The 27,635-nt window shown below is 42.4% G+C and overlaps 1 protein-coding gene across 4 annotated transcripts in view; it reads right to left on the bottom strand.

Moving 5' to 3' along the window:
- Nucleotides 1-6,877: 6,877 nt before the first annotated feature.
- Nucleotides 6,878-27,635, bottom strand: part of orc1 (origin recognition complex, subunit 1) — a 33,318-nt gene continuing 12,560 nt past the window's right edge. Inside the window, exons 6-18 of one of the 4 annotated variants that reach the window (XM_070886863.1) lie at nt 25,379-25,447; nt 22,573-22,674; nt 20,756-20,945; nt 20,001-20,116; nt 19,148-19,249; nt 18,409-18,577; nt 16,917-17,024; nt 15,168-15,317; nt 14,773-14,892; nt 13,263-13,432; nt 10,457-10,544; nt 8,320-8,442; nt 6,878-7,229 (exon numbers count right to left, since the gene is read on the bottom strand). In XM_070886863.1, coding sequence (XP_070742964.1) covers nt 7,035-7,229; nt 8,320-8,442; nt 10,457-10,544; nt 13,263-13,432; nt 14,773-14,892; nt 15,168-15,317; nt 16,917-17,024; nt 18,409-18,577; nt 19,148-19,249; nt 20,001-20,116; nt 20,756-20,945; nt 22,573-22,674; nt 25,379-25,447 — 1,702 coding nt within the window. In that variant the 3' untranslated portion in view covers nt 6,878-7,034. The remainder of the gene's footprint in view (nt 7,230-8,319; nt 8,443-10,456; nt 10,545-13,262; nt 13,433-14,772; nt 14,893-15,167; nt 15,318-16,916; nt 17,025-18,408; nt 18,578-19,147; nt 19,250-20,000; nt 20,117-20,755; nt 20,946-22,572; nt 22,675-25,378; nt 25,448-27,635) is intronic. The other 3 variants (XM_070886866.1, XM_070886865.1, XM_070886867.1) reach the window with 3 other exon arrangements.

Here is a 27,635-nt window from a genome sequence, read left to right as displayed (position 1 = left end):
TGGGCCTTACGTCTAAAGGAATGAAGGGGTATGGAGAGAAAGCAGGAAAAGGGTACTCAGGTGAATGATCAGCCATGATCTTATTGAATGGTGGTGCAGGCTCGAAGGGCCGAATGGCATACTCCTGCACCTATTTTCTATGTTTCTGTTTCTCACAGGCCAGCATTACAGGAGGCAGAGGAAAAGGACGAGGCACAGCTGACTGACCAGTTGCCAATTTAAAATCACAGGTTTTATTTTTGATGTCAACAAAGCGAGAAAATCAGAGGAAAACATGGATCCCCACCAAAAAACTGGATAAAATCAGAGAAAGTGAGTAAAACAGGTTTAATTTGTTTTTTTTAAACTTTAAGGTAGATACTACTTGGGCAAGAACAGGTCTTTACAGAGCCACAAATCTATTTCTGCAAGAAGTCAAGCACAGTGTAACTGGTTGATATACTTCAGTTATTGAAATGAAACATAACTTTTCCACATTAAAGGTTTTATTTTCCAGATTCTGCTTTTTTTCTGAATCAGAAGATAATTACAGATGAGGGGGGACATTCAGCCCATCAATTCATCCATCCGGGAGCACCCTATAATGATTATAGGGTGTTCATTGGCACTACTCTATCTGGGAGTCTGTTCCATGTGTTGATCACTGTGTTTAAAGAAAAATGTCCTTGTATTAGTCCGAAATTTGCCTTTTGCTATTCTGACATTGTGTCTCAATTTACTCTCCCAATTTACTTTAAAATAACATTCTGTATTTACCTTTTCCATACCCATAAATATCTTGTAAACTTGTATAAGATGGTCTCAGTCACGTAATTTCTAGGCTGAAAAGCCTACATTTCTTCAGTCTTTCTCATAACTCAGATCTTGAATCAGTCTCATAGCTTTTCTCTTCACTGCCTCTAACACTTGAATATCTCCATTATGTTTAGAACTGAATACAGTTCTCAAGGTGTATTCTGACCAGAGCACTGTAGTTTGATCACAACCTCCTCCGACTTGTATTCAACTTTCTATTGGCTTTGTTGATTGTTGCTCTGTATTGGTTGGATGCATTTAGCATTGAGTCTAGGACACCTAGTTCAATTTTAACTTCATCCTTAGTTGCAGCACCATTCATAGAAACAGGAGCAGGATTAGGCCATTTGGCCCCTCGAGCCAACTATGCCATTCAATAAGATCATGGCTGATCTGATCTTGACCTCAACTCCATTTCCCTGCCTGCTCCCCATAAACCATGACTCTCTTGTCATTCAAAAATCTGTCTATTTCTATCTTAAATATATTCAATGACACAGCCTCCACAGCTCACTGGGGTAGAGAATTCTAAAGATTCATGACCCTCTGAGAGAAGAAATTCCTCCTCATTTCCCTTATTCTGAGACTATGCCCCCTAGTCCTAGACTCCCCCACAAGAGGAAACATCCTCACTGCATCTACCCTGTCAAGCTCCCTAAGAATAAGATCACCTCTCAGTCTTCTAAACTCCAATGAGTATAGACCCAACCTGCTCAACCTTTCTTCATATGACAACCCCTTAATCTCAGGAATCAACCTCGTGATCCTTCTCTGATCTGCCTTGAAAGCAAGTATATCCCTCTTTAAATAAGGAGACCAAGTGTATGCAGTACTCCAGGTGTGGTTTCACCAATGCCCTGTACAGATGTAGCAGGACTTCCATACTTTTATACTCCATCCCCTTTGCAATAAGGGCCAACATTCCATTTGTTTTCGTAATAACTTGCTGTACCTGCACGCTAACTTTTTGAGTTTCATGTACAAGAATCCCCAGATCACTCTGTACCGCAACATTTTGTAATCTCTCCCCATTTAAATAACGATTTGCTTTTTTATTTTTCCTACCAAAGTGGATAACCTCACATTTTCCCATATTATATGCCATCTGCCAAATTTTTGCCCACTCACTTCGCCTATCTATATCCCTTTTCAGATTCTGTGTCCTCCTCACAACTTGCATTCCCACTTATCTTTGTATCATCAGCAAATTAGGCTACATTACACTCGGTCCCTTCATCCAAGTCATTAATATAAGATTATAAACAGTTGAGGCCCAGCACTGATCCCTGTGGCACCCCACTAGTTAGTTTGCCAACCTGAAAATGACCCATTTATCCCGACTCTATTTTCTGCTGGTTAGCCAATCTTCTATCCATGCTAATATATTACCCCCAACCCTGTGAGCTCTTATCTTGTGCAGTAACCTTTTGTGTGGCACCTTATTGAATGCCTTCTGGAAATCCAAATACACACCTACTGGTTCCCCTTTATCCACCCTGCTCGTTACATCCTCAAAGAACTCCAGCAAATTTGTCGAACATGTTTTCCCTTTCATGAAATCATGCTGACTCTTCTTGACTGCATTATGATTTTCTAAATGTCCTGCTACTACTTCCTTAATAATGGACTCCAGCATTTTCCTAATGACAGATGTTAGGCTAACTGGTCTAGTTTCCTGCTTTCTGTCTCCCTCCTTTCTTAAATAGGGATGTTACATTTGCAGTTTTCCAATATGCTAGGACCTCTCCATAATCCAGGAAATTTTGGTAAATTACAAACAATGCATCCACTATGTCTCCAGCCATTTCCTTTAAGACCCCAGGATGCAGGCTATCAGGTCCAGGGGACTTGTCCACCCTTAGTCCCATTAGTGTGCCTTGTACCATTTCTCTAGCGATAGTGATTGTTTTAAGTCCCCCCCCCACACACACACAATAACCCCTTGATTATCTAATTTGGAATGCCTTTAGTGTCTTCTATCATGAAGACTGATACAAAATATTTGTTCAAAGTCTCTGCCATTTCCCTGCTTCCCATTATTAATTCCCCAGTTTCATCTAAAGGAACCAATGTTTACTTTAGCTACTCTTTTCCTTTTTATGTACCTGTAGAAGCTCTTACTGTCTGTTTTTATATTTCTTGCTAGTTTACTCTCAAACTATCTTCTCTCTATTAATTTTGTAGTCGTCCTTTGCTGGTTTCTAAAAAATTCCCAATCCTCTGGCCTTCCACTATTGTTCGCAACATCATATGCCATTGTTTTCAATTTGATACATCCTTTATTTCCTTAGCTGGCCACGGATGGTTCATCCTTCTCTTATAGTCTTTCTTTCTGGAATATATCTTTGCTGAGAGTTATGAAGTATCTCCTTAAATGTTTGCCACTGTTTATCTACTGTCTTATACTTTAATCTATTTTCCCAGTCCACTTTAGCCAACTCTGCCTTCATACCTTTGAAATTGCCTTTATTTAAGTTCAGGACACTAGTTTGAGACCGAGCTCTCTCACCCTCAAATTAAATTTGAAATTCTCTGCTATGATCACTCTTCCCAAGTGGATCCTTTACTATGAGATCATGGATTAATCCAGTCTTATTACATATCAGATCTAAAATAGTTTGCTCCTGGTTAGTTCCACAACGTATTGTTCTAAGAAACTATCCCGAATACACTGTATGAATTCTTCCTCAAGGATACCTTTGCCAATTTGATTTGTCCAATCAATATGGAGCATGTGTACTGCTTATTTTCCTTTCCTCTATATAGTACCTGGCACTTGACCACATTGAATCTCATCTCATATACTTATTTTATGCAGCTCACTGTAATTTCTGAGATACTTCCTCTAAATCCCAACACCTCCCTTTTTAGTATCATCAGCAAATTTGACCACTTTGCATAGCATTTGAGTCCAGAACATTTATGTAAATGAGATACAATTATGGGAAAACAAAAGGGAGATCAAAGGGACATATGTTTTTCACTTGTATTGGGACAGCTCAAATCAGAACCAACTCTGAAAGCATGTCTCAATCACAATATTGTAACATGAACTTTTGAAAGGTAAGTTTTCATTTTATTTCCTCCATGCCTGGCTGAAAAAGCGATTATGTTATTTACTCCCAGAAATGTAGCAATGTTGCTCATAAAGCAGTTTGTAGAGACAACAGAAAACTCGCCCAGGATACCCTCAAGCAGGGGAAGTGTCTTATTTTTGGGGGACACCTCCCAAAAAGGTCTATTTATTTCTCCTTCCACCCAAAGAGTGCTGACTCTTGTTGGAGTTGTCTAACAACCAGTCACTAACTGAGGCCTATCTCACTGTTCAGGTGGACATAAAAGATCCCATGGCACTACTCAAAGAAGTAAAAAAAAATCCACGCACAGGCATCTACCACCCATCAGCATGTAGTTCGGGACCTGGAATATTAGGTCCTTCATAGAAACTCCTGTGAACTCATCCCTTTTTGGTGAAAACAAGTCATCCTCGATACCACCTAAGACGACTAACTAACTAACCTAGGGGTGGGAAGAAAGTGGCTACCAGATAACACACCTAGCAATGGGATTCAGAATGGACAAGCCCGAGTCTTGGTAATCTTATTAACCAAGCAGGTTTGCAGGGCAGTGTTAAATAATTGACCAGCCTAAGAAGAACTTGCACTTTCATGTCCTCAGGATGCCCAAAGCATTTTACAGCTAATGAAGTATTTTTGAAATGCAGTCACTGTTGATATGTAGGCACATATGGCAGCCAATGTGCACACAGCAAGGTCCCACAATCAGCAAAAAGATTTTTTAAAAAAACAAGTCAATATGTTTTGGTGGTGTTGGCCAGAACTTTGGAAGAACACCGTTTTTCTTTTAGTGCCATGGGATCTTTTATGTCCACCCGAACAGAAAGATAGGCCTCAGTTTAACATGTCATTTGAAAGACAGCAGTGCTAACAGAGCATCACTCACTTAGTTTTAAAGTTCAAGCATGATCTCTTTACTTTTATATTCTGCCTCTATTTATAAACCTGGAGTAACCCATTTGCTTTTTTAACCATCTGATCAACTTGCTCTGCCATCTTTAAGGATTTGTGTACATGGACACCAAGGTCTCTGTACTCATCTACATTTTTCAAAATCGTGCCATGTATAACTCCATAACACATCATGCATTTACCCACTGAGCCATTGGGGCATATAGTTTTGCTGTGTCATGCTTTTATTTTGAACCACGTGTGGATAAAAGTCAGTAAGAATGGCCACTTTTTCAGCAAGGTGTAACATTAAATACTTGCTTTGATCTCATCATTGTATTGACCACGTTAATCTTATATAAGTGAATTGGATCAACATTCAAAAGTCCAGATTGGCAAGAAAAATGCTATATACATGACATTTGGTACATATAGCATGCTTGGGTGGAACAGGTGACTTTGGACCCATGGTTCTCAAGCTTTCCACCGCTATTTTTTCTCACCATGTTTGGTCAGTTGTAGGCTAATTTGGAAGAGATTGATTTCTATGATTATTCATAGACGCGATTATCATTGCATCATGTGATTATAAGAACAACTAGATGCACCTTGTTTTTTTTCTAGCAATTCACATGCAAGACTAGCAAATTTAAATCAGTTTGTAAGCTGAATTCAATGTGTTGTATGGTACTGGAACTCACTCGCTTACTGTTGGCATTGTCCTATCTATTCTGGACTATTAAATGCTCTCGCATACAAGGTTGCTGGCCTTCCACTCCCCATTTGCCTGCAGTTTGTAGAATTGACAGTACATACTCAAATCAAGTTCTCTGGTGACTGGCTTTTATACAAGTCAAATTTTTGACTGAAAAGTAGGAGGCTGTTTTATACATTGATTGTCTTGTTTCAATATATGCAGCAACTGATGAACATTACCTGTATTTAGGAAAAAGACTAATAAAGTTGTTTTTTAGCAAAGATTTTTTCTTTCAACTAGGCAATTGATTAAAAACTCCATGCTTACCATCCAAAAAAATACTTGGGTTAGGAGCTAGTGGCTACTGTTTGAAAGATTAAGCTTGGAACCTATTTATGAGCAAGCTTTCCCTCCTCCTGTTTCATGTGCCTGGTAAAATTAAACTAAACTTTACAGTCAATAACTAAACTCTAAAAGTCACCAATGTGGATCAGAGTAGCGAAATGAAAGTTTGCCTTTTTAATTCCTCATTCTTGGCATAACCATGAAAAGCACACTCAGCACTTCACAGGAAGGAAATGAAATAGCCAAGCACCAGCCGTTAACTCGGCAACAGGTTATGTGCCTGCTTGGTTCTGCAATGGAATCTTGGCCTTTATTGCAAAGGGGATGGAGTATAAAAGCAGGGAAGTCTTGTTACAGCTGTACAGAGTATTGGTGAGGCCACACCTGGAATACTGCGTGCAGTTTTGGTTTCCATATTTACAAAAGGATATACTTACTGTGGAGGCAGTTCAGAGAAGGTTCACTAGGTTGATCCCGGGATTGAGTGGGTTGACTTATGAGGAAAGGTTGAGTACGTTGGGGCCTCTACTCACTGGAATTCAGAAGAATGAGAGGTGATCTTATCAAAACGTATAAGATTATGAGGGGGCTTGACAAGGTGGATGCAGAGAGGATGTTTACATTGATGGGGGAGACTAGAACTAGAGGGCATGATCTTAGAATAAGGGGCCGCCCATTTAGAACTGAGATGAGGAGAAATTTCTTCTCTGAGGGTTGTGAATCAGTGGAATTCTCTGCCTCAGAGAGTTGTGGAAGCTGGGACATTAAATAAATTTAAGACAGAAATACAGTTTCTTAAACGAGAAGGGGATAAGGGGTTATGAGGAGCGGGCAGGGAAGTCCATGATTAGATCAGCCATGATCTTATTGAATGGCGGAGCAGGCTCGAGGGGCCATATGGCCTACTCCTGCTCCTATTTCTTATGTTATGTTCAGGAACAGTGCGTAGTATGGAAAAAAAAATGTTCAGAGAATTTAGTTTGCAGACAAAAATTCAATTTTAGTACTTATAGCCTTGCATTATATTCCATTCAAAAATGCAAATCTTGTAAAAGCAGATGAGAATTCTTTATTATACAAGGTGCTTAAAATAACTGTCCCAAAAAGTTTACAAAATATCTAAAGTTGTTAAAAACATTAATATTGGGTAAGAATGACAGGATTAAAGGAGCAACACACATTTCAGCGCACTGTACATTTCATATTGTGTCACACTCATTTAACATAAATTACTCTTCTTTTAAAGCATACAAGACATCATCTTGGCTAACATTCAATCGTACTCGCAAGTGAAGATCATTTTTACTAGATTCAATTAGTAGTAGACGACAAGCCCCAAGTCTTGTACAAACTAACATAGTTTCAGACATTGTTGGAGGCTGCAGACCTTCTAATCTACACAGTCCAATATGCTGCTGGTAGACCTGCAAAACGGTAAGGGCAACAGTTTAGAATCCTGAACTTACAACAAAATATTCTGCGTGTTAATTGTTGATAATATACACACTATACAAGTGGTACCAATATTAAGATCCCACAACATAGAACATTTTGGTGGGAAGGTGTTACAAGGATGAAACATAATTATGAGGTTTGAATGAAGAATTATGAAGTCATTAAAATTCCAGTAAAGACCACCAACATACTCTCCACTTGATTTTTATACAAAAAATGGAAAGCAGTTTATATGTTTCTGCCTGTACTGCATAAAGCATTTTGGACTTGGCAATCCCATCTGTGCTCTATTTGTTGAGAGTTATTAACTTGTTCATATTTTCCCTTGCCACCAATTTCCTCCTCGTCACAAGAAAAGCCAGCAAATTCCCGTACTAATTACAAGATTATAATTCAAGGAAAGTTTTCACCCATTCTTTTTACAGATTAAACAAGAACTTAAAATAATTCATTTTGAACCAAAATTAGGAATACAAGAGTGAATATTTTATTCCAATGTTTTCCACAGAAAATACAAAGTAGTTAAAAATGTTAAATTATAGGATTAAAACAGCAGTGCATATTTCAGCACATCTCCAAAAGGCACATTTAGCATATAGTACATTTACTACTATGTTACAATTGTTAGGTGTGTGTGCGCACACTTCATGTTACACACACTGGATCAATAGCGGAAATGTTATAGAAACATAGAAGTTTACAGCGCAGAAGGAGGCCATTTCGGCCCATCGTGTCCACGCCAGCCGACAAAGAGCCGCACGGCCCTTGGTCAGCAGCCCTGAAGGTTACATATAAAGCTACGAACAATGGTGGAAAGGCAAAGAGCGCCCAGCCCAACCAGTTCGCCTCACACAACTGCGACACCCCTTATACTGAAACCTTCTACACTCCAACCCAACCGGAGCTATGCGAGCTCCTGGGAGAGGCAAAAACCAGATAAAAACCCCGGCTAATTTAGGGAGAAAAGAAATTTGGGAAAATTCCTCTCCAACCCATCCAGGCGATCGAAACTAGTCCAGGAGATCACCCTGGTTGTATTTGATTCCCTGCAGTACTTACCATTATATTTGCGCCGACCAACAAAAGGTTATTTTGGTCTCCTAACCTGAGGAAGGACATTCTTGCTATTGAGGGAGTGCAGCAAAGGTTCACCAGACTGATTCCCGGGATGGCGGGACTGACCTATCAAGAAAGACTGGATCAACTGGGCTTGTATTCACTGGAGTTCAGAAGAATGAGAGGGGACCTCATAGAAACGTTTAAAATTCTGACGGGGTTAGACAGGTTAGATGCAGGAAGAATGGTCCCAATGTTGGGGAAGTCCAGAACCAGGGGACACAGTCTAAGGATAAGGGGTAAGCCATTTAGGACCGAGATGAGGAGAAACTTCTTCACCCAGAGAGTGGTGAACCTGTGGAATTCTCTACCACAGAAAGTTGTTGAGGCCAATTCACTAAATATATTCAAAAAGGAGTTAAATTAAGTCCTTACTACTATGGGATCAAGGGGTATGGCGAGAAAGCAGGAATGGGGTACTGAAGTTGCATGTTCAGCCATGAACTCATTGAATGGCGGTGCAGGCTAGAAGGGCCGAATGGCCTACTACTGCACCTATTTTCTATGTTTCTATTCAGTCTAATCCCAATTACCAGCTCTAGGTCCGTAACCCTGCAGGTTACGGCACATCCAACCATCTCTTAAAAGTAGTGAGGGTTTCTGCATCCACCACTCTTCTAGGCAGTGAGCTCCAGATCCCCACAACCCTCTGCATAAAGAAGCCCCCCCCTCAAATCCCCTCTAAACCTTCCACCAACTACCTTAAAACTAGATCCCCTTGTAATAGTCCCCTCCAGCAATAGAAATAGGCCCTTACTATCCACTATGTCCAGGCCCCTCAATATTTTGTACATTTCAATGAGGTCTCCTCTCAACCATCTCTGTTCCAATGAAGAGCCTATCCAATCTGTCCTCATAACTAAGATTCTCCATTCCAGGCAGCATCCTATTAAATCTCCTCTGCACCCTCTCTAGTGCAATCATACGGTGACCAGAACTGCACGCAGTACTCCTGCTGTGGCCTAACCAAAGTATTATACAATTTAAGCATATCCTCCCTACTCTTATATTCTATGCCTTGGCCAATAAAGGCAAGCATTCCATATGCCTTCTTAACCACCTGGCCTGCAACTTTCAGGGATCGGTGGACAAGCACTCCAAGGTCCCTTTGTTCATCTACACTATTAAAGAGAAACATAGAAAATAGGTGCAGGAGTAGGCCATTTGGCCCTTCGAGCCTGCACCACCATTCAATAAGATCATGGCTGATCATTCCCTCAGTACCACTTTCCTGCTTTCTCTCCATACCCCTTGATCCCTTTAGCTATAAGGGCCATATCCAACTCCCTCTTGAATATATCCAATGAACAGGCATCAATAACTCTCTGGGGTAGGGAATTCCACAGGTTAACAACTCTCTGAGTGAAGAAGTTTCTCCTCATCTCAGTCCTAAATGGCCTACCCCTTATCCTAAGACTGTGTCCCCTGGTTCTGGACTGCCCCAACATCGGGAACATTCTTCCCACATCTAACCTGTCCAGTCCCGTCAGAATCTCATGTTTCTATGAGATCCCCCTCATCCTTCTATGTTTACACTATTAAATGGCCTACCGCTTAATGTGTATACTCTTTCCTTATTAGCCCTCCCAAAGTGCATTACCTCACACTTCTCAGAATTAAATTCCATTTGCCACTGCTCTGCCCACCTGACCAGTAGATTGATATCCTCCTGCAGCCCATGACTTTCCTCTTCATTATCAACCACACAGCCAATTTTAGTGTCATCTGCAAACTTCTTAATCATACTCCCTATATTCTGAGAGTTTGAGAACTCATTTGTTACGTATTGGGAAATACTACTGACCGTATATTCTGTTATTGAATAGATAATTTATTCACTTGTGCCAATAAAAAAAAAGTTAACAAGTATTTCAAGAAACTATCACAAAGGGTTTCTAGCGATGGTCTACACACAGAATATATGTTAATAGGTTTGTGGCATCTTGGCACGCTTGCCCAAACACAGCTAACCTTTTCTCCTTTCCAATTCATTAAGAATGTTTTCTTTTTTTAAGAAACAACACACACATTTATGAGCAAGTATGGAGAGAACATTTTACAGAAAGTGCTATGTAACCACCTGCTGAAACGTTGCTTCTTCTAGACCAAGCCGTTGGAATTCAGCAAGTGTTGCTCTCATAAAAATTTGTTCCTGGACTGACGCATTCCTGTGATGCAAATAGGAGCACAATATTTAGTAACAGAAATTGCAATCTTATTCTCTTCATTTAAAGTTTACAAAATTGTAATGATCTGATAACTGGGTAAAAGTGTCAAAAAGCAAATCACAGAATATTGCTCTGCTAAATTGGAGTAGGTGGGGGAGATTTGAAAACAGTATCATAGGTGTACAAATGCAGAACACATCTGGCAACAGGTTTGAAACATCAAATAGTCTTTGGCTAAGGGTGCTTGATTATTTTCCGGAGTGACTCCTGCCAATGAACCGGAAGCTGTGTAGAAGCATTCTGCGCATAACTGTCAGGTCCCAAATTTTAAAAATAACTTTCACCACAACAGACGGAGGATCTGAGAAGTGTTCCGGATTCCCGTTTTTCTCACCAGCCTGCTCCCTTCCCAGCTTTTAAAAATTTCCCCAGTTTTCTCAACAACCCATCCCCCTTCGTGTCTTTTAAATATGTTCCCAGCTTTTCACCAGCCAGCTCCCTTCACGACTTTTACATTTTACCCCCCGGCTTTCTCAACAACACAGCTCCCTTCCTGGCTTTAACATTATATCTTTTTAACCGAACCAGTGTTGAACCAGCAGCGTGCATGCGCAGACTGCTTCCGGTTCGTTGCCAGCAGTCGCGTCCATTATGTTATGTAGGAACTCCCCATCCCTGCTATTAGATTATCAGAACAATTGGGAAGCTTGTGCCACAACAACCTGCATTTCGTCATCAACCTTAAATGTTAACTGTTTCTCTCTCCACAGATGCTGCACGATCTGCTGAGTATTTCCAGTAATTTCTGTTTTTATTTCAATTTAAAGCATTCACAGTATTTTGCTATTGTTTTACTTTCTGTCATGACTGACTGGTCAGGGTATTTCCATCACACCTGGGTATTCACATTTAAACTGTAAGGCACATATATTTATCATATTTTTCTTTGTCGTCTGGAAGCTAGCTTGTTCTGTGGCGCTGTGTTCCACCCACTAAACCTTCTCTCTAATCCCTTCCCAATCTCCTGTTCGACTGCCTGGCTCTGCTGTGTGTCCCGGGTCCTGGCGTGGCGCTCCTCGTGGAGTGGTGAGGGGGGCGGAGCGACAGCCCTGCGCCGAAAACAGTGCCGGCAGCTGCGCGCATGAGCAGTAGAGCGGTCGCGCATGCGCAGTAGCTCCTTCCCATGATTGTGATGATGATGTCTGCAGAACGCGTCCCGCCCCATCCCAGGCCGAATAGCCTGTCGCACAGGCCGGACGCTGAGGGCTGCAAGAAACAGGTTGGTGCGACTGAGTTTTGATCGGGGCGAGAGAGAGGGGGAGACGTTGGTCGTCTTTGGCTGCAGTTTAGAGGTTTGGACCAAGGATTGCTTATCGTGTAGATACGTCGCTTGCCATGCTGGGCTGGCTTTGTGTTGTTTGGTTGGGTGGAGGTTTGCCAAAGAGTCTTTGCAGTGCTGTGTGTTGCGCTGGACCTCTGTGCCCTTCCACACGTGGCCCGTCTGGTTCTAGCACACTTGCCGACCCCTGAGCGTGGGCGCAAGTCAGCCCCTGTACGTCTCGCTGCCGTTGCTGCTGCTTGCTTTTATCCTCCGACACTCCGCGCTGCCCAGCCACTGCTTCTGGCCTTTCTATTGGTTTTTAGGACTGCGGTGTGCGTGTTGTGTTGGAGATGCCGGACGGCGCCGACAAAATACCTTTCTGCCTACGACCCCAGTGCTGAACTCGGGTGTGTCGGCCGATCTCCGAACACCTTTTGGGGCTAAATGAAGTAGTCTACGGTTCCCCATGCGAGGGAGCCGAAGCTCCGTGCCTCTGCCAGGTTTCAGGCTGCAGTTTTTAAAACCCGTCCAAAAAACCGAAAAATGGGCAAAAAAAGGGAAAAAATTCCCGCCCGAAAAGGTTTGAAAGTCGGTGGGGCGACAGCCGCGTTCTCCCCCACCTATCACAGGCTGAGGGACTCTTAGTTCCAGTTAGGATTTACTTCAGTTCTTTATTTGTTAATTTAATTATTTACTCAGTTCTTTATTTTTTATTGAAGCTTATTACTTTTTGTTTGGTGCATGATGGTGCTTTAAATGTAGTTACTTGCACCGATTCCTTACCTCTAGGTAAGGCTTTTCTGTGCAGACAGAAGTGGTAACATACGCTGGTTTAAGTTAGTTTGGAGCAACTATTTGCTGGCCAAACTGGCTTAAATGGCCAAAACAGGCGCAAGTGGCTGGGAACGCCCCCTTTTGAAAAAAAAATACTAAACTAAAAAAACCTAACTAACTCACTTACACTGGCTCAAATTAAATGGCCAGCATTGCAACTAAAAAGTTACTCCAGAAAAATCAAGTTGCTCCAAAAAAAAAAAACAGAGCAACTCCTGGGGAAATTTGAGCCCATTGAATATATTTAAGGCAGAGATAGACAGGTTTTTGAGCAATAAAGGAACAAAAGGTTATGGGGAGCGGGCAGGGAAGTGCAGCCGAGTCCATGATCAGATCAGCCATGATCTTATTAAATGGCCTACTCCTGCTATATTTCTTATGTAAAAGCAGAAGAGGAAATAAGAGTACGTGACAAGTACCAACACAAATTCAACTGAGACAGGCAAGTGAAAGGCTCCTCTGGACTCTGAGCCATAGGAATGCTGCTAGTTAAAATATATAGAACTTGGAACTTATCTACAGTGGGCAGTCTGGTAATCAAATAAAGTCAACAAAGCATTTACCTTATAGCTGTAATATACGGCGAGGAAAACATTTCATCAAGAGCCTGTATCACGTGAGACATTCCTACAAGGCTAGATGTAGCTTTCTGACCCACTGAATTTTCACATATTTCAGCAGCTCTCCTGCAAATGTCCAGAGCACGTCTTGCATCACCAGACAGAGCCGCCACCTACATGGTACAAAACAGTAGCCTGGTATTTAAGTACAAGTGGTTGATATTCCAGTATATTGATCAGATGAAAGAGTCCTTTTCTTACTGTCCTCCCGATCAATCTGCATAGTTTAAAAAACTCAATTTGAGATTAGTTCAATTAATCAAAGCCTGGAATTTGCAGTTAGCGGCAAAGTGATGGCGGTCACCGCCGAATTTGAAGAAAGCCGCCCACAAAGACCTCGTGATCTCTGTGGCTAAAACTTGCAATTTCTCGGCGTTAAATTGGTTGTAGCGCCTTACATAGAGCAGCAGTGATGTCACCAAGCTGCTGAGGCAGCCAATCACACCGACGAATTCTCAGACAGCAAATAAAAAGCACTGATTATCCATTCACTTTTTAAAAATTTGAGCGCAAAATAAAGATTGGGACATACACATGGGGTTAAGGTAGAAACCGAAATACCAGAAACAGACTGATTCCCGGGATGGCAGGACTGACATATGAGGACAGACTGGATCGACTGGGCCTGTATTCACTGGAGTTTAGAAGGATGAGCGGGGATCTCATAGAAACATATAACATTCTGACAGTACTGGACAGGTTAGATGCAGGAAGAATGTTCCCGATGTTGGGGGAAGTCCAGAACCAGGGAACATAGTCTAAGGATAAAGGGTAAGCCATTTAGGTCTGAGATGAAGAGAAACTTCTTCACTCAGAGAGTTGTTAACCTGTGGAATTCCCTGTCGCAGAGAGTTGTTGATGCCAGTTCATTGGATATATTCAAGAGGGAGTTAGATATGGCCCTTACGGCTAAAGGGATCAAGGGGTATGGAGAGAAAGCAGGAAAGGGGTACTGAGGTGAATGATCAGCCATGATCATATTGAATGGTGGTGCAGGCTCGAAGGGCCAAATGGCCTACTCCTACACCTATTTTCTATGTTTCTATGTTTTTAAATTATGTTAAAATCTAGTAATTTTCTATCATAATGGAGAAATTTGACATTCTACAAATATAAAATTAATTTTTCAGGGCCAGTATACACGGTTAAAACCCAGATACACTTATTCCAACAAGGCGTAACTTTATACGGGGTTTTTAACAGCGATATTATAGCAGAAAAGCTTAAATTGTCAATTCAAGTGATTTCACTAGTTCCACAGCGCAGCCGGTGACAGAGCAGGGAATGACTGACTGCAACTTCAGGATTTCCACATTTAGCTGCGCATGTGCTAAATCCTGACGTTACGGTCAGTTTCAGAGGGGTAATGACAGCAAATGCCGACAGTTCCCCGTTATTACCATCGCCATATCCGGACCCAACTTTCAAGTTTATTCAACTGGACATCACTCACCTTTCTGCCCACTAGCTGAATAGCATCATCCTCAAAAGCCTTTAGCCGGTTGAGTCTAGAAGAAATGATTTGCTGCAATTGTTTGTAGGTGTATGGCTGGAAGGACATTCTAGTCAGTCCCTATATTGAAACATGTTAACAGGTCCAGTTATATCTACTAATCTTCTGATTTTCACACCAAAACTATGCAATAAAATGGTATAGTGCCAACAATTAAGGAACATACAAGTAGCTGAGCTTCATTTGTATTTTAAAACAGAAGCAATCCAACTAAAAGGCAAGTTATATCTCATTTTTGACAATTTCTTAGTGGAATGTCACACAATGTTTTCAATAGTTGCATTGAAGACTCGGAAAGCATTCATTATTATTTTAAGAGAATGGTTTTTACTCACCAGCCTGCTTGCCACCCGGTTCATCATGATCCTCTCTGGCAAATCCATCGTGTTGGCTACTGCCAGAACCACCAATTTTGCCTGCTTTCGCGTGGGCCAGTCAAACAGGTTATACATAACATTCTGTTTCCGGGTCCACAAAAGATCAAGCTAAGGGGTACACACATTGAACAAGTCAGCTTGTGGCATTAGATACAAGTGAACTCAAAGAGCTTGGTTAGTATTTGTTTTGTTATTTCACAAGTTCACCAAGTAATGCAAGCATATTTTTAAATATTTGTTTTTAGGATATGCATGAGGCTGGAAGGCAGCATTTATTACCTATCCCAGCCCACCCGGAGGCAAATGGGGGTCTTCTTCTTGACTGTGGTGATAGTGCTCCCTCAAAAGGCACTAGGTAAGAAGTCCAGGATATTGATTCAGCAATGAAGGCACAGCGATACCGGTTGTATCTCTCCATTCTTGAGACCTGACTGGCGTTGGACCAGAGAATTTTCCGGACCACGGGAGGTCACGCTGACCCTAGCGTCATCGGCAGTACCTGGCCGCGCTCTGCGCATGCGCAGAAGACTACTGCGCTGCATTTCTCAAGCCCAACTTGGGCGCCGTAGTCAGCTGCCATGCTCTTCGCCTCCTCTCCGCACCGACCCGACCCGACCAAGGAGGGAACACAGAGGCAGCAGGGAGAAGAGGAGCAGCCAGCCCCAGGGTACAGCACGGGTCACAACCCCCCCCACCCCACACTGGGAATGATGCTGGACCAAAGAGTCCCGGACTGGAGAGGTACAACCTGTACACAGAATGGTGTATGACTTGGACAGGAGCTTGGAAGCAATGGTGTTTTCATAACATTACTGTTCTTATCTTTTCACTGGTTGAGGTCATGGGAGGGAGGCAATATCTCCTTTAAGCTGCCTGGCCATACAGCGTCTGAAGATCCCACGCAGCCAGTGAGCCGGCTTTTAAATAGAAAAATCGCACATGTGCGAAATTTTGAACGGGCCATGCGGTCCCCCAAAAATTACAGGGAACATTGGAGGGAGGTGCTGTTGCAGCAAGTTTGGCAAGTTGCTGCAGTGCATCCTGTGGCCACAGGTGGATACTGAGTTCCTTTTGTAGAATTGTGACTCAGACACCAACTGATTAAGGCTGCCAAATAACCTATGCTTTGAGTACTAGCTACAAGAAAGTGCATGGCAGCAGCACAAGTCAACCTCTTCTAATTTTCCCATTTGTCTGAGGAAGCACTTATTTTGAGGAGCTCAGCTGAGGGCAGTACCCCACCAAGTGGCCATTTTTTGCAACCAACTAGTTTTCTGAGAACTTCTGATTTTAACGAATCTATTGGGTTCCTATGTAGTTTGAGTTTCTCATTCAGGTCAAAGTAAAGTTAGCATATGTGTTCCTATTTTAAAAAAAAGTAATCATGATTTATAGTGAGGGCAAAAAAATTATAGGAAGTATTAATCAGCGTACTGTAAAAATTACTGTGAATCGGCCAAGCATCACTTAGAAGGGAAAAACAATTTTCACTATTTGTAAAAGTCCATCTTAAAAAAAAGACACAAAATGTGTAAAAGCACTGGGAGAGAAGAAGAAATAAATCAAACCATGAACATGGTTTTTTGGATGGGAGATTCAATTGTTACCAAAGAGCAAATGTAACCAATATTTCTGCTTAGTGTTAGTGAATTCAGCCCAAAAGTCTAATGCTATAGGCCCTGGCTTTGATACAACTTCAATCCTCACCTCGTCCACTAGCAGCACTGTGGTCTCTCTCTTTGGTGCTGGCGTACCGAACCGCTTCTCAAGTAATGCAGCAGCATGGTCTGCGGTGGCTTTCTGTCCAGTCAGTAACTAGGAAGCAGAAAGAGAAAAACAAATAACTTTTCTGCATACAAGGATAGAATAACTTGCATTTACAAAGTTCCCTTCATCCCTCAAGTGTCCCAAAGCACTTCAGTTGCAATTAATTACACTTTTGAAGTACAGTGATCTGACAAACAGCAATGAGATGAAAGACCAGTTAATCTGTTTTGATAATGCTGGTTGAAAGCAGAATGTTGGTCAGGACAGCAGGAGAGCTTCCTGCCTTCTTCACAGTACATGGAATCTTTAACAAGCAGATGTGCCTTTGGATTAATTTTTCATCTGAAGGATGACAACTCCAAAACCACAACACTCCCTCAGTACTGTGCTCAAGTGTGATTATATGCTGTAGTCTTAGTAGGGTTTAAACACAACCTTCTGACTCAGTTGAAAAGTGTTATGTATTTAACCCCCTGCAACCTGTATCACACTACCACCAGAGGGCCAACCCGTTGGGAGTCCCAAGGGATCCCAGCATCCCTTGGAAGGGATCCAGCATCCCTTGGGAGCACTGTATATAAGCAGGCCACCCACGAGGTACCTGCACTCTGGAGTCTTATTAAAAGGAGCTAAGGTCACACTTGCTCATTGTACACAGTACTCAGTTTCATCCTTTATTATGAGTGTATCAAAAAGTGCTACCAACTGAGCTAAGCGGAGCCCAAACTTTTCAGGAAATTATGTACGGAGTAGCAATGGTCCCCCTAATTTTCTTGTGTGCAGTTTCTTTAAATTTGCCGTGCAGTATCTCTTCCAGCTTGTGAGCGGCCTGCGCAGGACCTCCGGATTGCTGCACGGCCGTGCGCCCACGCAGCTTAGGGAGAACGTCACCGAGTAGGATATTCATACATTCCTATAAAAGGCACGATTAAGTCTTATTTGAAAGGAAATTTAGAGCCAAAACCAAATCAACAGGTGCATTAAAGCACAGGTGTAACTCTCAAACATCTCAATGTGTGAACAGTTTGCCATGGCGCAATTAAAACACCGGGTCAGTTTGGCCAAGTCTGGAGGCTGTGGTCAAGCGAATAGCCTCAGCTGAAACTTCAGTACAGTTCTGAGAGTGCTGCATTGTCAGAGGTGCTGGGGGGGGGGGGGAGGGGGGCGGAGGGAGAGAGAAGGAAGGAGGTAGGTACTTATCTCGGTGCCCTGGTCGACATATATCCGATAACAAACAGTTATCTGATTTACTGTCTGTGGGACCTTGCTTTACATATACTGTCACTACACTGCGAGCCATTGTTTGAGACAGAGGATGAGAAACGTCCTACATAAACAAGAGTTCCTTCTTTCCTTGGAGACAACTTATTCAATTCTTGTATGTTAAAATCCATGTATGGATTACGTTTCGACCCTAAAATTAGATTTATACCTTCAATATCTGCACGTAGGATTGGTGAGGGTCAGTAAGCTTCATTCCATTGATTTCTATAAATTGGAAGGAGAGGTTATCCTGTTTTGCTGCATGCTGTAGACACCGCATCACCTCATGCACTGTTGCAGTTTTTCCTGTTCCTGGCACCCCAGAAATATACATACACCTGTGAAAGACCAAACTGGATTTGAGTGCAGAAATTTAAAACTCAATACATTTATTTTCATCGCCCATAAAACAGAATGGCCACCTCCACCTTCAGATTGGCTGAATTCAAACAATGTAATTGTTGAAAATCAGAGTTGGTGTGTAATCTTTGGAAGAGATGGGTAAGATTTAATATTAGTAGCTGTCATTTGCAGCACTAGTAGCAATCTTGTTTTTTCTTGCATGGTTTCTCCAATATTTTTTTTTCCAAGTTTCCTAATTTAGGTTCGGTCTTTCTTCCCCAGGGTAAAGAATGGCAAACTATTCATTCTCAGCCCTGTATTAATCCCATTTTTAAATGAATCTCAAGGTGGTCAGCAGCAGTAACACAGATTTACTTCGACTTGCCCTCCGAGCAAGTAATACTCCTGAGAAGTGGCTTCATCCTGTATTCTATTAATTGAGGATCAACAAAATTCTTAAACTGCTTTGCCAATAGGATATGCACCATATTCACTAACGTAACACATCAAAAACAAGACAGTCAAAAGTACCGAGCAGTTTGTTTCAACTAGTAAATGTTCCATACCCTCCAGTACCATCAATGACTTTGCTCTCCACAAAGTTGTAGATGTCTTGAAACTCTTGCTCTCTACAGGGTAGAGATTCTGGTACTGCAGACACATGTAATCTTCAGAAAAAAATAAAACAGGCAAGTCAGAAAAACTCAAAAATAGGTTAACACAGTCATCATTTACATAAGGAGTCAATGCAAGCAGAACGCAAGGGTTGGCAACTGACCAGTTTTCTCTTGCTAACGCATGAATGGATTATTTTTAATCAAACATACAGCCAACTCCCAAAATATAAAAGCTAGTTAATTTTGGTTTCTGGGAAGGGTCAACAAAAGATCCCAAAGGCAGCAAGTGACCAAAGTATAGCAAATTTTCCATAATATTAAAATTCTCACATATACAATACACATCCTAAAAGTGTCACGTTAGCCATGTAAAGGGAGATATGTTAGCACAATTTATTTTTGTCTAGCAATTTCTATGTTCCATAACAAACAACTGCCAATAAACTTTTCTAACTTGTCGATAACAAAAACATTCCCAAATGATAACATGTGGGAACACATTAAGAATCTAGTATCTCACAAGGAAGAACTGATGTCAGCTATATCTAGTCATTAAATTGCTCAATAACGAGGTGCATTGTGCTGATCAATCTTAGTTTAACAGCTGATTTTCAAAAAAGGTTGCTCTATGTGCTTAACAAGTTGTCATAATAAAGCTGTATGTATTCATTGGTCTGAATGTGATTAACTGACATTAAAAGGAGCTGACAAAGATGTTTTTAAGATTCCCAGCCATTTAAAACATTACCAGCCTGTATTTTATTCCACAGTGGAGATCAGCAAATATACTTGCACTCAGTACCTTGCTCTGGCCTCTTCCAATACACTAACAGGTTTTTTTGCTAGCTGGCTCCTCCTAGGAATACTGGGAGTAGGATGGCAGGGCGTTCTTGGAGTTCTAGGTGTTCTTGATACAGGCTGATAATTTAAAAGGAAAACATAACGTACTCTAACAGTTGTTTATAGATTTAATCATAGCCACTCACTTGAATACAGATGTTAAACACATTTTATCTGCCAGTTGCTGCATTTAAAATATCAATACCACAAGATCATCCTTTCTGGCCAATGTTGCATCATTAAACTCACTATGTTTTGTTTAAGCAATATTTCTTTGAAACTTTCCAAATGCATATTAAGAAAGTGACATTAAAAAAATAGTAATTGTGATTAGGTTATGAATTAATTATTCTGGGAGACACAAAAGTTACACAGAATCTACAGCACATAAAGGCCATTTGGTGTTAAATCTGGGTTAATTTAAGCAAAATAACCCAGCCTGTGAGCTCTACATTTTATGCTGACAGTGCATTCATTCCCAAAGACAAACTAGTTGGGATGAGGCCAATTGGCTGCTATATGTTAATTGTAGTTCAATGCAAAACTTCACAGAACTAATCCAGGTTGATCGCACCTCTGGTAACTACCACTACACCAACACGGTAGAACCATTGGTTTTGATTTGCAAATAATCCACCAAGACAAAATAAACTTGCAGTCAGGGCATGTCTGATACCTGTCAGTTGGACACTACCAAGGACTTTCACTATAACATACCATTTTGGCTGGAGTCTTTACAGATATCTTTGCTGTGGACTTTGGTGTTTTATGAACAATTTTCTTTGCATATTTCCTGCTAAATGCTGAATCATCCTCTTGCTCCTCATTCTCACTGCTACTTTCACTGCTTTGTTCCTGGTCTGGAAGGAATTCATTTTCACTAGACTCTTTAGAATCCTGATCATCTCTGTAACCAAAGCAGAAGCTTGTGATTAGAAATATAGGGGCCAATTTTCATCAAAGCCTCCGCCTGCCCAAGTGCTGCCGAGGTACCGGACGGTACTTTGGGCGGGATATTCATGGCCGAGAGCCTTCGAAGGTCGGCAAATGGACGACGTACGCCACCAACCTGAGCTGCAGCAGGCGGGAGGTCCCATTCTCGGCGTCAGATGCGCTTTTGCCCAAGTGCCGCCGAGGATGGAATCGGGCCCACGGAGGGCCGAAGATCTGAAAAAAAAAAACCAACAAAAAATACAAAAACTATCCAAAAGACCTTCAGGGGACCCCATGCTGGTAAGTCGCTGTTGAATTATTTTTTTGAAATATGTTCACTTACATTTTTTTCAGGTTCTTCAAACTTACTGTCAGGGACAGACCAGCCTCCTCGCAACAATCCACCCCCGTTCTGCCGCCGAGTCCCGCCTGCAGGAATCTGGGAGCTCGGCAGGCGGGAAGTCAGTTGCGCCACTTGGCCGTCCGCTGACATCAGCGGGCGGTTCCCGGCAGCTCTCCCTTCCCGCCCACCTCGAAAGTGGCACTGGACGGATCTTCAGGAGGAATGTCGGCGGAAGTGGGCTGATGAATTTTGGCGCCAGTGTACGAATTCACCAAGCTGGAACAACTTTTATAATATTAACTGTGCTGGGTAGTTAAACGTAGATAAGCACAAAGGAATTAACTCTTTAAATCAGCACAGACCTATGCGCAGGTTTAAAATGAATCAATCAAGTTATGATAACTTGTTTCCTTCAGTGGCTGACTGGGTAAATGCGCTGCATATTATGGCTATAGAGAAATACAGACTATATTTGAACCATGGTCTGTGCTAAGTTAGTAAACAGATGCCAACTCTCAATGGCTAGCTTAAAGAATGGGCTTAAAGAAGCACTAGAGGGCTGCAGTAGCACATAGAACCCGACCCCAGCTTTCGGCAATGCCTTCAGGAGAGATAAACAATTAGAAGACAGAAGAGAAAAAAAATCATATACCAGTGAAAGTAGTGATACCATAAATATAATTTGGCAACTGCATAAATTGATCTTCTAAGCACTATGGTGATGTAATATCATTAAGAGTCAAATGCAAAATGTCTAAGATCAAGACTTCATTCCCTGTATTCTTTGAAGCCAAAAAATTATTGTACCTAAACATGCAAAAAAAAGTGTCTAGTTTAAAGGCATTAAGATTCCACTCTTCACAAAACAAACTCCTCTCACCAGCTTTCCCATTTCCACTCGTGTCTGCTATTCCACATTATGGACCTTCCACTCAAAATGGATTGCTAACAGAGTTAATCTCTTAATTCATGGAAGCCTATTGTTACATTCAAATTTCAGGCATTTTCCAATAACAGTCAATTGTCAGTTTTAATATATATATATATATATATATATATATATTTTTTTTTTTTTAAATCGGGCAAAGTCAAAGAGTGGGCATCACAATATACTGCAATGCATTAAGACCGTGAAAATGAATTTCACTCCTGAAATACAAGATACCACGATTTCCAGCAACGTTGTACAGAATATGGCCAGGGATTCTTTTGCATTGAAGGGGAAACAAAGCTAACATTAGTAGTTGTAAAACCTTACTGCAAGTGCTGTTTCAGGAGAATTGAGCAGCGATGTGCAGACTTTCTACGAGACCTTGGAGTATCAGTAATATTTTCCATTTTGCTTTCCTTTCTTTTTGGTCTAAGATTGTGAAATGAAGCAAAGTTATTACAAACTGTTTTGCACTTCAAAAATATTTCATTAAAATAACAGTGGTATAGGTTTTATAACAGAGTGTAGCATAATACACATTTTACTCAAAACTTTAACGCAATACTAACTATTTTTGAACAGACATGGTTATGGATAGAAATTTCTAGACCATCAGTTGTTTTTAAAAATATATTATCCAAAAAGTACATTTACATTATTTTATAAAACATTATACATACTGGAACTTGCTACCCCATGGAATAATTGAGGAGAATAGCATAGATGCATTAGGGGAAGCAACAGGAAAAGGAATAGAAGGATATGCAGAAAGGGATCTATGAAGTAGGGTGGGAGGAGGCTCGTGTGGACCATAAACACCGGCATAGACCAGTTGGGCGGAATGGCCCGTTTCTGTGCTGTAAATTCTATGTAATATTGTACATACATTCACATATTTTGTGAAGCTAACATATATTTTGATTCCCCTGTGCTTGCAGGAGGATTGCATTGAGATTTCCAGGTTTTGTGCACTTTACAACTGTTCATGCACGCAGAGGAATGCAGGGTAGCTTGTTGGTTTTGGTTTCAAGGAGTTAGGCCTGGGTTTGGAGAAGAGGCCTAGTGGCAATGTTGGTTGGAGCCACTGCCCTTCATGGTCAAGAAGGGATCACAGAATGTTTGATATTTCCCAGGCTCCAGAGAGAAGGCTGATCATCACTTGTTCCGGTTGACATTATGTTCCATGATGGCTGTGCGGGGTGGCACAGGGGAAGGACCTGTACTTTGCCAGGGTGGGGGTTGCATCTTCTTGTTACTAGTAGCAAGAATTGTACTAGCCTACTTGTGGAAGTTCTTCCCTCTCAAGTGGGTAGGCCCAGAAAGCACTTCACTGGGCATGATTGGTCTCACAGAATGCTATTCAGAAGGGTTGGATGCAGGACATGACCTTCTGGCTACCATTCCAGTTGTTCAATAGTATGGAGGGATGAAATTTGCAGGTTATAGGAACATAGGGCTCAAGTTTCGGGCTGCGCCGGACGCCCGTTTTTCGCGCCCGAAAGTGCGACTAAAAAATACTTAGATTCTGCGGCTCCCTGCAGGTCCTCTGGAGCCGGGCGCGGCGCAGCACGAGCTGTGGGGGGCGGAGCCAGGTCCCTGCGCTGAAAACAGTGCCGGGACCTCTGCACAGGCACGCTACAGTGGGCGCGCATGTGCAGTAGCTCCAGGCGCCCAAAACTGTGTGGTAGGGGCCAAAGCACGCTGCCCCTAGCCCTGGCTGAATGGGCTCACTGGGGCAGTGTGGATCAGGCTGCACCTCCCACGCCCAGCTCCTGCTTCCTCCCTTCAGCTGGCTCTCAAACCCCCAGCCCAGCTCCCGCTCCGACCAGATGACCCCCCCCCACCCCGACTCCCGCCATCTCCCCACCAACCTTTAACTCCGGTGCTGGGGGCGGGCCCTGCCCGGTTGGGTCCGGCCAGTTCAGCCTCCTCTTCCCCCCTCCGCTGTCGGAAATACAGACCGGGGGGGGGGGGGGGGGGGGAGGGGCCGTCCCAGCACGCTGTTGGAGGGCTCCCGGTGCTGCAGTCGGTAAGTAGAAAATGTTTTATTTATTGATTTTTTTAATTTTTCATTCATTTTTTTTGATTGATTTATTGATGTATTTATCATTCATTATTGATGATGGCTCTTTATTTGTAAAACTGAAGTGTTTAATGTTTGTAAACTTCCCTTTAAACCCCCCCCTTCCCTATGCCTGATTTGTAACCTACGCCTGATTTTCTAAGTGTAGGCAAGGTTTTTCTGAGCGTACAAAAATCTACACTTACTCCATTCTAAGTTAGTTTGGAGTAAGTTTTCACTGCCTAAACTTTCAAAACGGGCGTAAGTGGTCGGACACGCCCTCTATTGAAAAAAAAATCTGTTCCAAACTGAAACTGTTCTAACTGACTAGAACTGGAGCAAACTAAATGCCGAGAATTGCAATTTCTAAGATACTCCATTCTAAACCAGTTGCTCCAAAAAAACAGGAGCATCTCAGGCCGAAACTTGGGCTCATAGGAACAGGAGTCGGCTATTCTGCCATTCGAAATCGTGGCTGATCTGCGACCTAACTCCATATACCTGCCATTGGCCCATATCCCTCAATACCTTTGGTTAACAAAAAGCTATTCATCTCAGACTTAAAATTAATTGATCTAGCATCAATTGTCATTTGCAGAAAAGAGTTCCAAACTTCTACCGCTGTGTGTAGAAGTGATTCCTAATTTCACTCCTGAAAGGTCTGGCTCTAATTTTAGACTATGCCCGCCCCCCCCCCCCCGCCCCCCCCCGCCCCCCGCCCCGCCCCCCCCCCGCCCCCGCCCCCCCGCCCCCCCGCCCGCCCCCCCGCCCCGCCCCCCCGCCCCCCCCGAGTCCTAGATTATCTGTGATGTTTGATCTTGGCTCATGCTTTGCATGGCAAAGTACTGTAGGCTTCTGAAAGTAATGCTTCATCTGAAAATAGTGTTATGATGGGAGCCGAAAGTGGTCAACTAATCTGTGGAAATACATAATGTGGTCCTCAATGAAGAACATGCCTAATCTACTGATCCCTTACTCACGCCAGGCTCGAAATCCACTGGGGAAGAGGTATTTCAGGCAGACCCCTCCCCCATCAAATTAAAAATCTTGCAATTAAGATGTGATACTCACAGGACCTCTGTATCTTTATCTTTCTTTGATGATAGATTCAGAGATTTATGACTTAAAGAAGTCTTTTTTCTGAAAAAGATAAGTAACATTAATGCCATCTATTTTGCGCAGATCTAGGCAATGATTAAAATAGCCAAGGCAGCCAAAACTAGAAATTAGAATGAGGTGTGATAGGGAAGAGGGAGTCTAAAAAGGTGGAAATTTATGCTGCTTTTAGTCTGCAGCCTGGATCTTGGGTAACGCGGTAGATAGTACAGCCACTTCTTTTACAGCTTATTTCATGCAGCCAAAGGCTGATTGTGCATGTGCACTGGCCAAACTAAGTGCTCCGATCACTGCTGTTACTACCAATAAACCTACAGCTGCCATCCTACAAACCCAGCATTTTTTTTTAATAAAGTGGGGTGGAGAAAAGGAGAAAGAAATGGAAGGCTTTGTTGATATGTTTCAGCTCATTGCAGTCAATAACTGGATCAAACAGAAAAAGCGCCCTCTGGACTCTACCCATGCATAATGTAGAATACAGGGAATATTTTTTTTAAATATCGAGAATGCAATTTTGTAGTTTAATTATTTTCTTTAAAAAATCACTGTAGCTTGATTGAGTTCTGGAATGGTTTTAGGGAGTCATCTCTAATGTTTCACTTGCTGGTGCATTAGGCCTCTTGTATCCACCCAAAGGTTCAGAAACCTCACACTCCTCCCTTTAGGGAAGACAGCATTTCAAACTATCAAAGATTGCCAATTCATTAATAATAGGTTTATTATAGCAATCATAGCTAAACACATCAATATTCATCAGCTGATTGTGAAACATGTATTCTAGTAAACTGTGAATTTCTAAACACACAAAACATTAGCAGACCCTGGATCTGTGGCCATAACTGCAGAGTTGGGATGGCAAGTGCAATACAGCCACATCCTTCTCCTCCAAGAGAAAATAGAATGGTGATGTCGGAATGGCTAGAACCGCTTGTTGAAACAATAGGGGCTGGGGAGAAAAACGTGGCAGACTTACCTCCCAAAAGTTTAAGATCAGAGTAGACATTTACATAAACCTGCCGAACATTAAGTTCTATGGTTTCAGTTCACACGGCAAATCAAGTCAGCAAATGGGCAATTTGTTCCTGGAAAACAGGCTCCTCTGCACATCTTGAGAAAGTGTTGACAATAGTGAACTAGATCGCCTGAAGCGTTGCTCAAAGCTAGTTTTATAAAAGGTGCTTATAATCACGGACTTCTCTCCCAAGAAGTAAAAACAGATCACCAGAGATGCAAAAACAAGTGCAACATAATGTGAAAGATGTTACAACCCAACTACAGTACATCATACTTGCCAAAAAAGTGCAGTTTGTTTACTCTCAGAATCTGCATGTGTGGTAGGACAGGCAAGACACAGGCCCCAAGTTTCCACACGCGGCAAAACAGGCGCCCCTCCGAGCTGGGCGCCCGTTTTTCGCGCCGAAAACGGCGCCTGAAAAAAAACGCGCTACTTTCGAGTGCTTTGCAGCTCGATGTCTGCTTAGCGCGGTGCACAGGGGGCGGAGCCTACCACTCGCGCCGATTTTGTAAGTAGGAGGGGGCGGGTACAATTTAAATGAGCTTTTTTCGTGCCGGCAACCCTGCGCGTGCGCGTTGGAGCGTTCGCGCAGTCTGAAGTGAACATTGGCACTCAGCCATTTTAAAAGTGCTGCAGAAAAAGTGAAAATTTGTTTATTGAACCCTTGCAAAGGCTTGTATTTTAATTTTCTTGATATTTCTGTGTGTGAAGGTGAGGGAGTGCATTCTGTAATTATAGACAGACTGTGATAAACGGGACACATGCACTTGTTTGAGACTATTCAAATTCTTTGTAGCTGTTCAATTTTTAAATTTTTTTAAATAAAATCACATTGCCCTTCCATGATCAGCACTGAGGCTTCTTGCAGCTTTCTCCCCCTGCCGTCCGTCGGGCCCGACGGCAAGCGGCTGCCTCAAGTACTGAGGCTTCCTGCAGCCTTCTCCCTCCCTCCTCCTGCCATCGGTCGGGCCCGACGGCAAACGGCTGCCTCAAGTACTGAGGCTTCCTGCAGCTTTCTCCCTCCCTCCCGCCCCCCTGCCGTCGGTCTGGCCCAACGGCAAACGGCTGCCTCAAGTACTGAGGCTTCTCGCAGCTTTCTCCCTCCCTCCTCCTGCCGTCGGTCGGTCCCGACGGCAAACCGCTGCCTGAAAGGCCTGCCTGAAGCACTTTCACACAGGTAGGAACATGTTTTTTTAA

Source organism: Pristiophorus japonicus, chromosome 8 (genome assembly GCF_044704955.1).
Source record: "Pristiophorus japonicus isolate sPriJap1 chromosome 8, sPriJap1.hap1, whole genome shotgun sequence".
In the NCBI taxonomy this organism is placed as follows: Eukaryota; Metazoa; Chordata; class Chondrichthyes; family Pristiophoridae; genus Pristiophorus; species Pristiophorus japonicus.
Note: the sequence above shows the minus strand (reverse complement) of the source record. Positions and strands in the feature narration are given on the sequence as shown.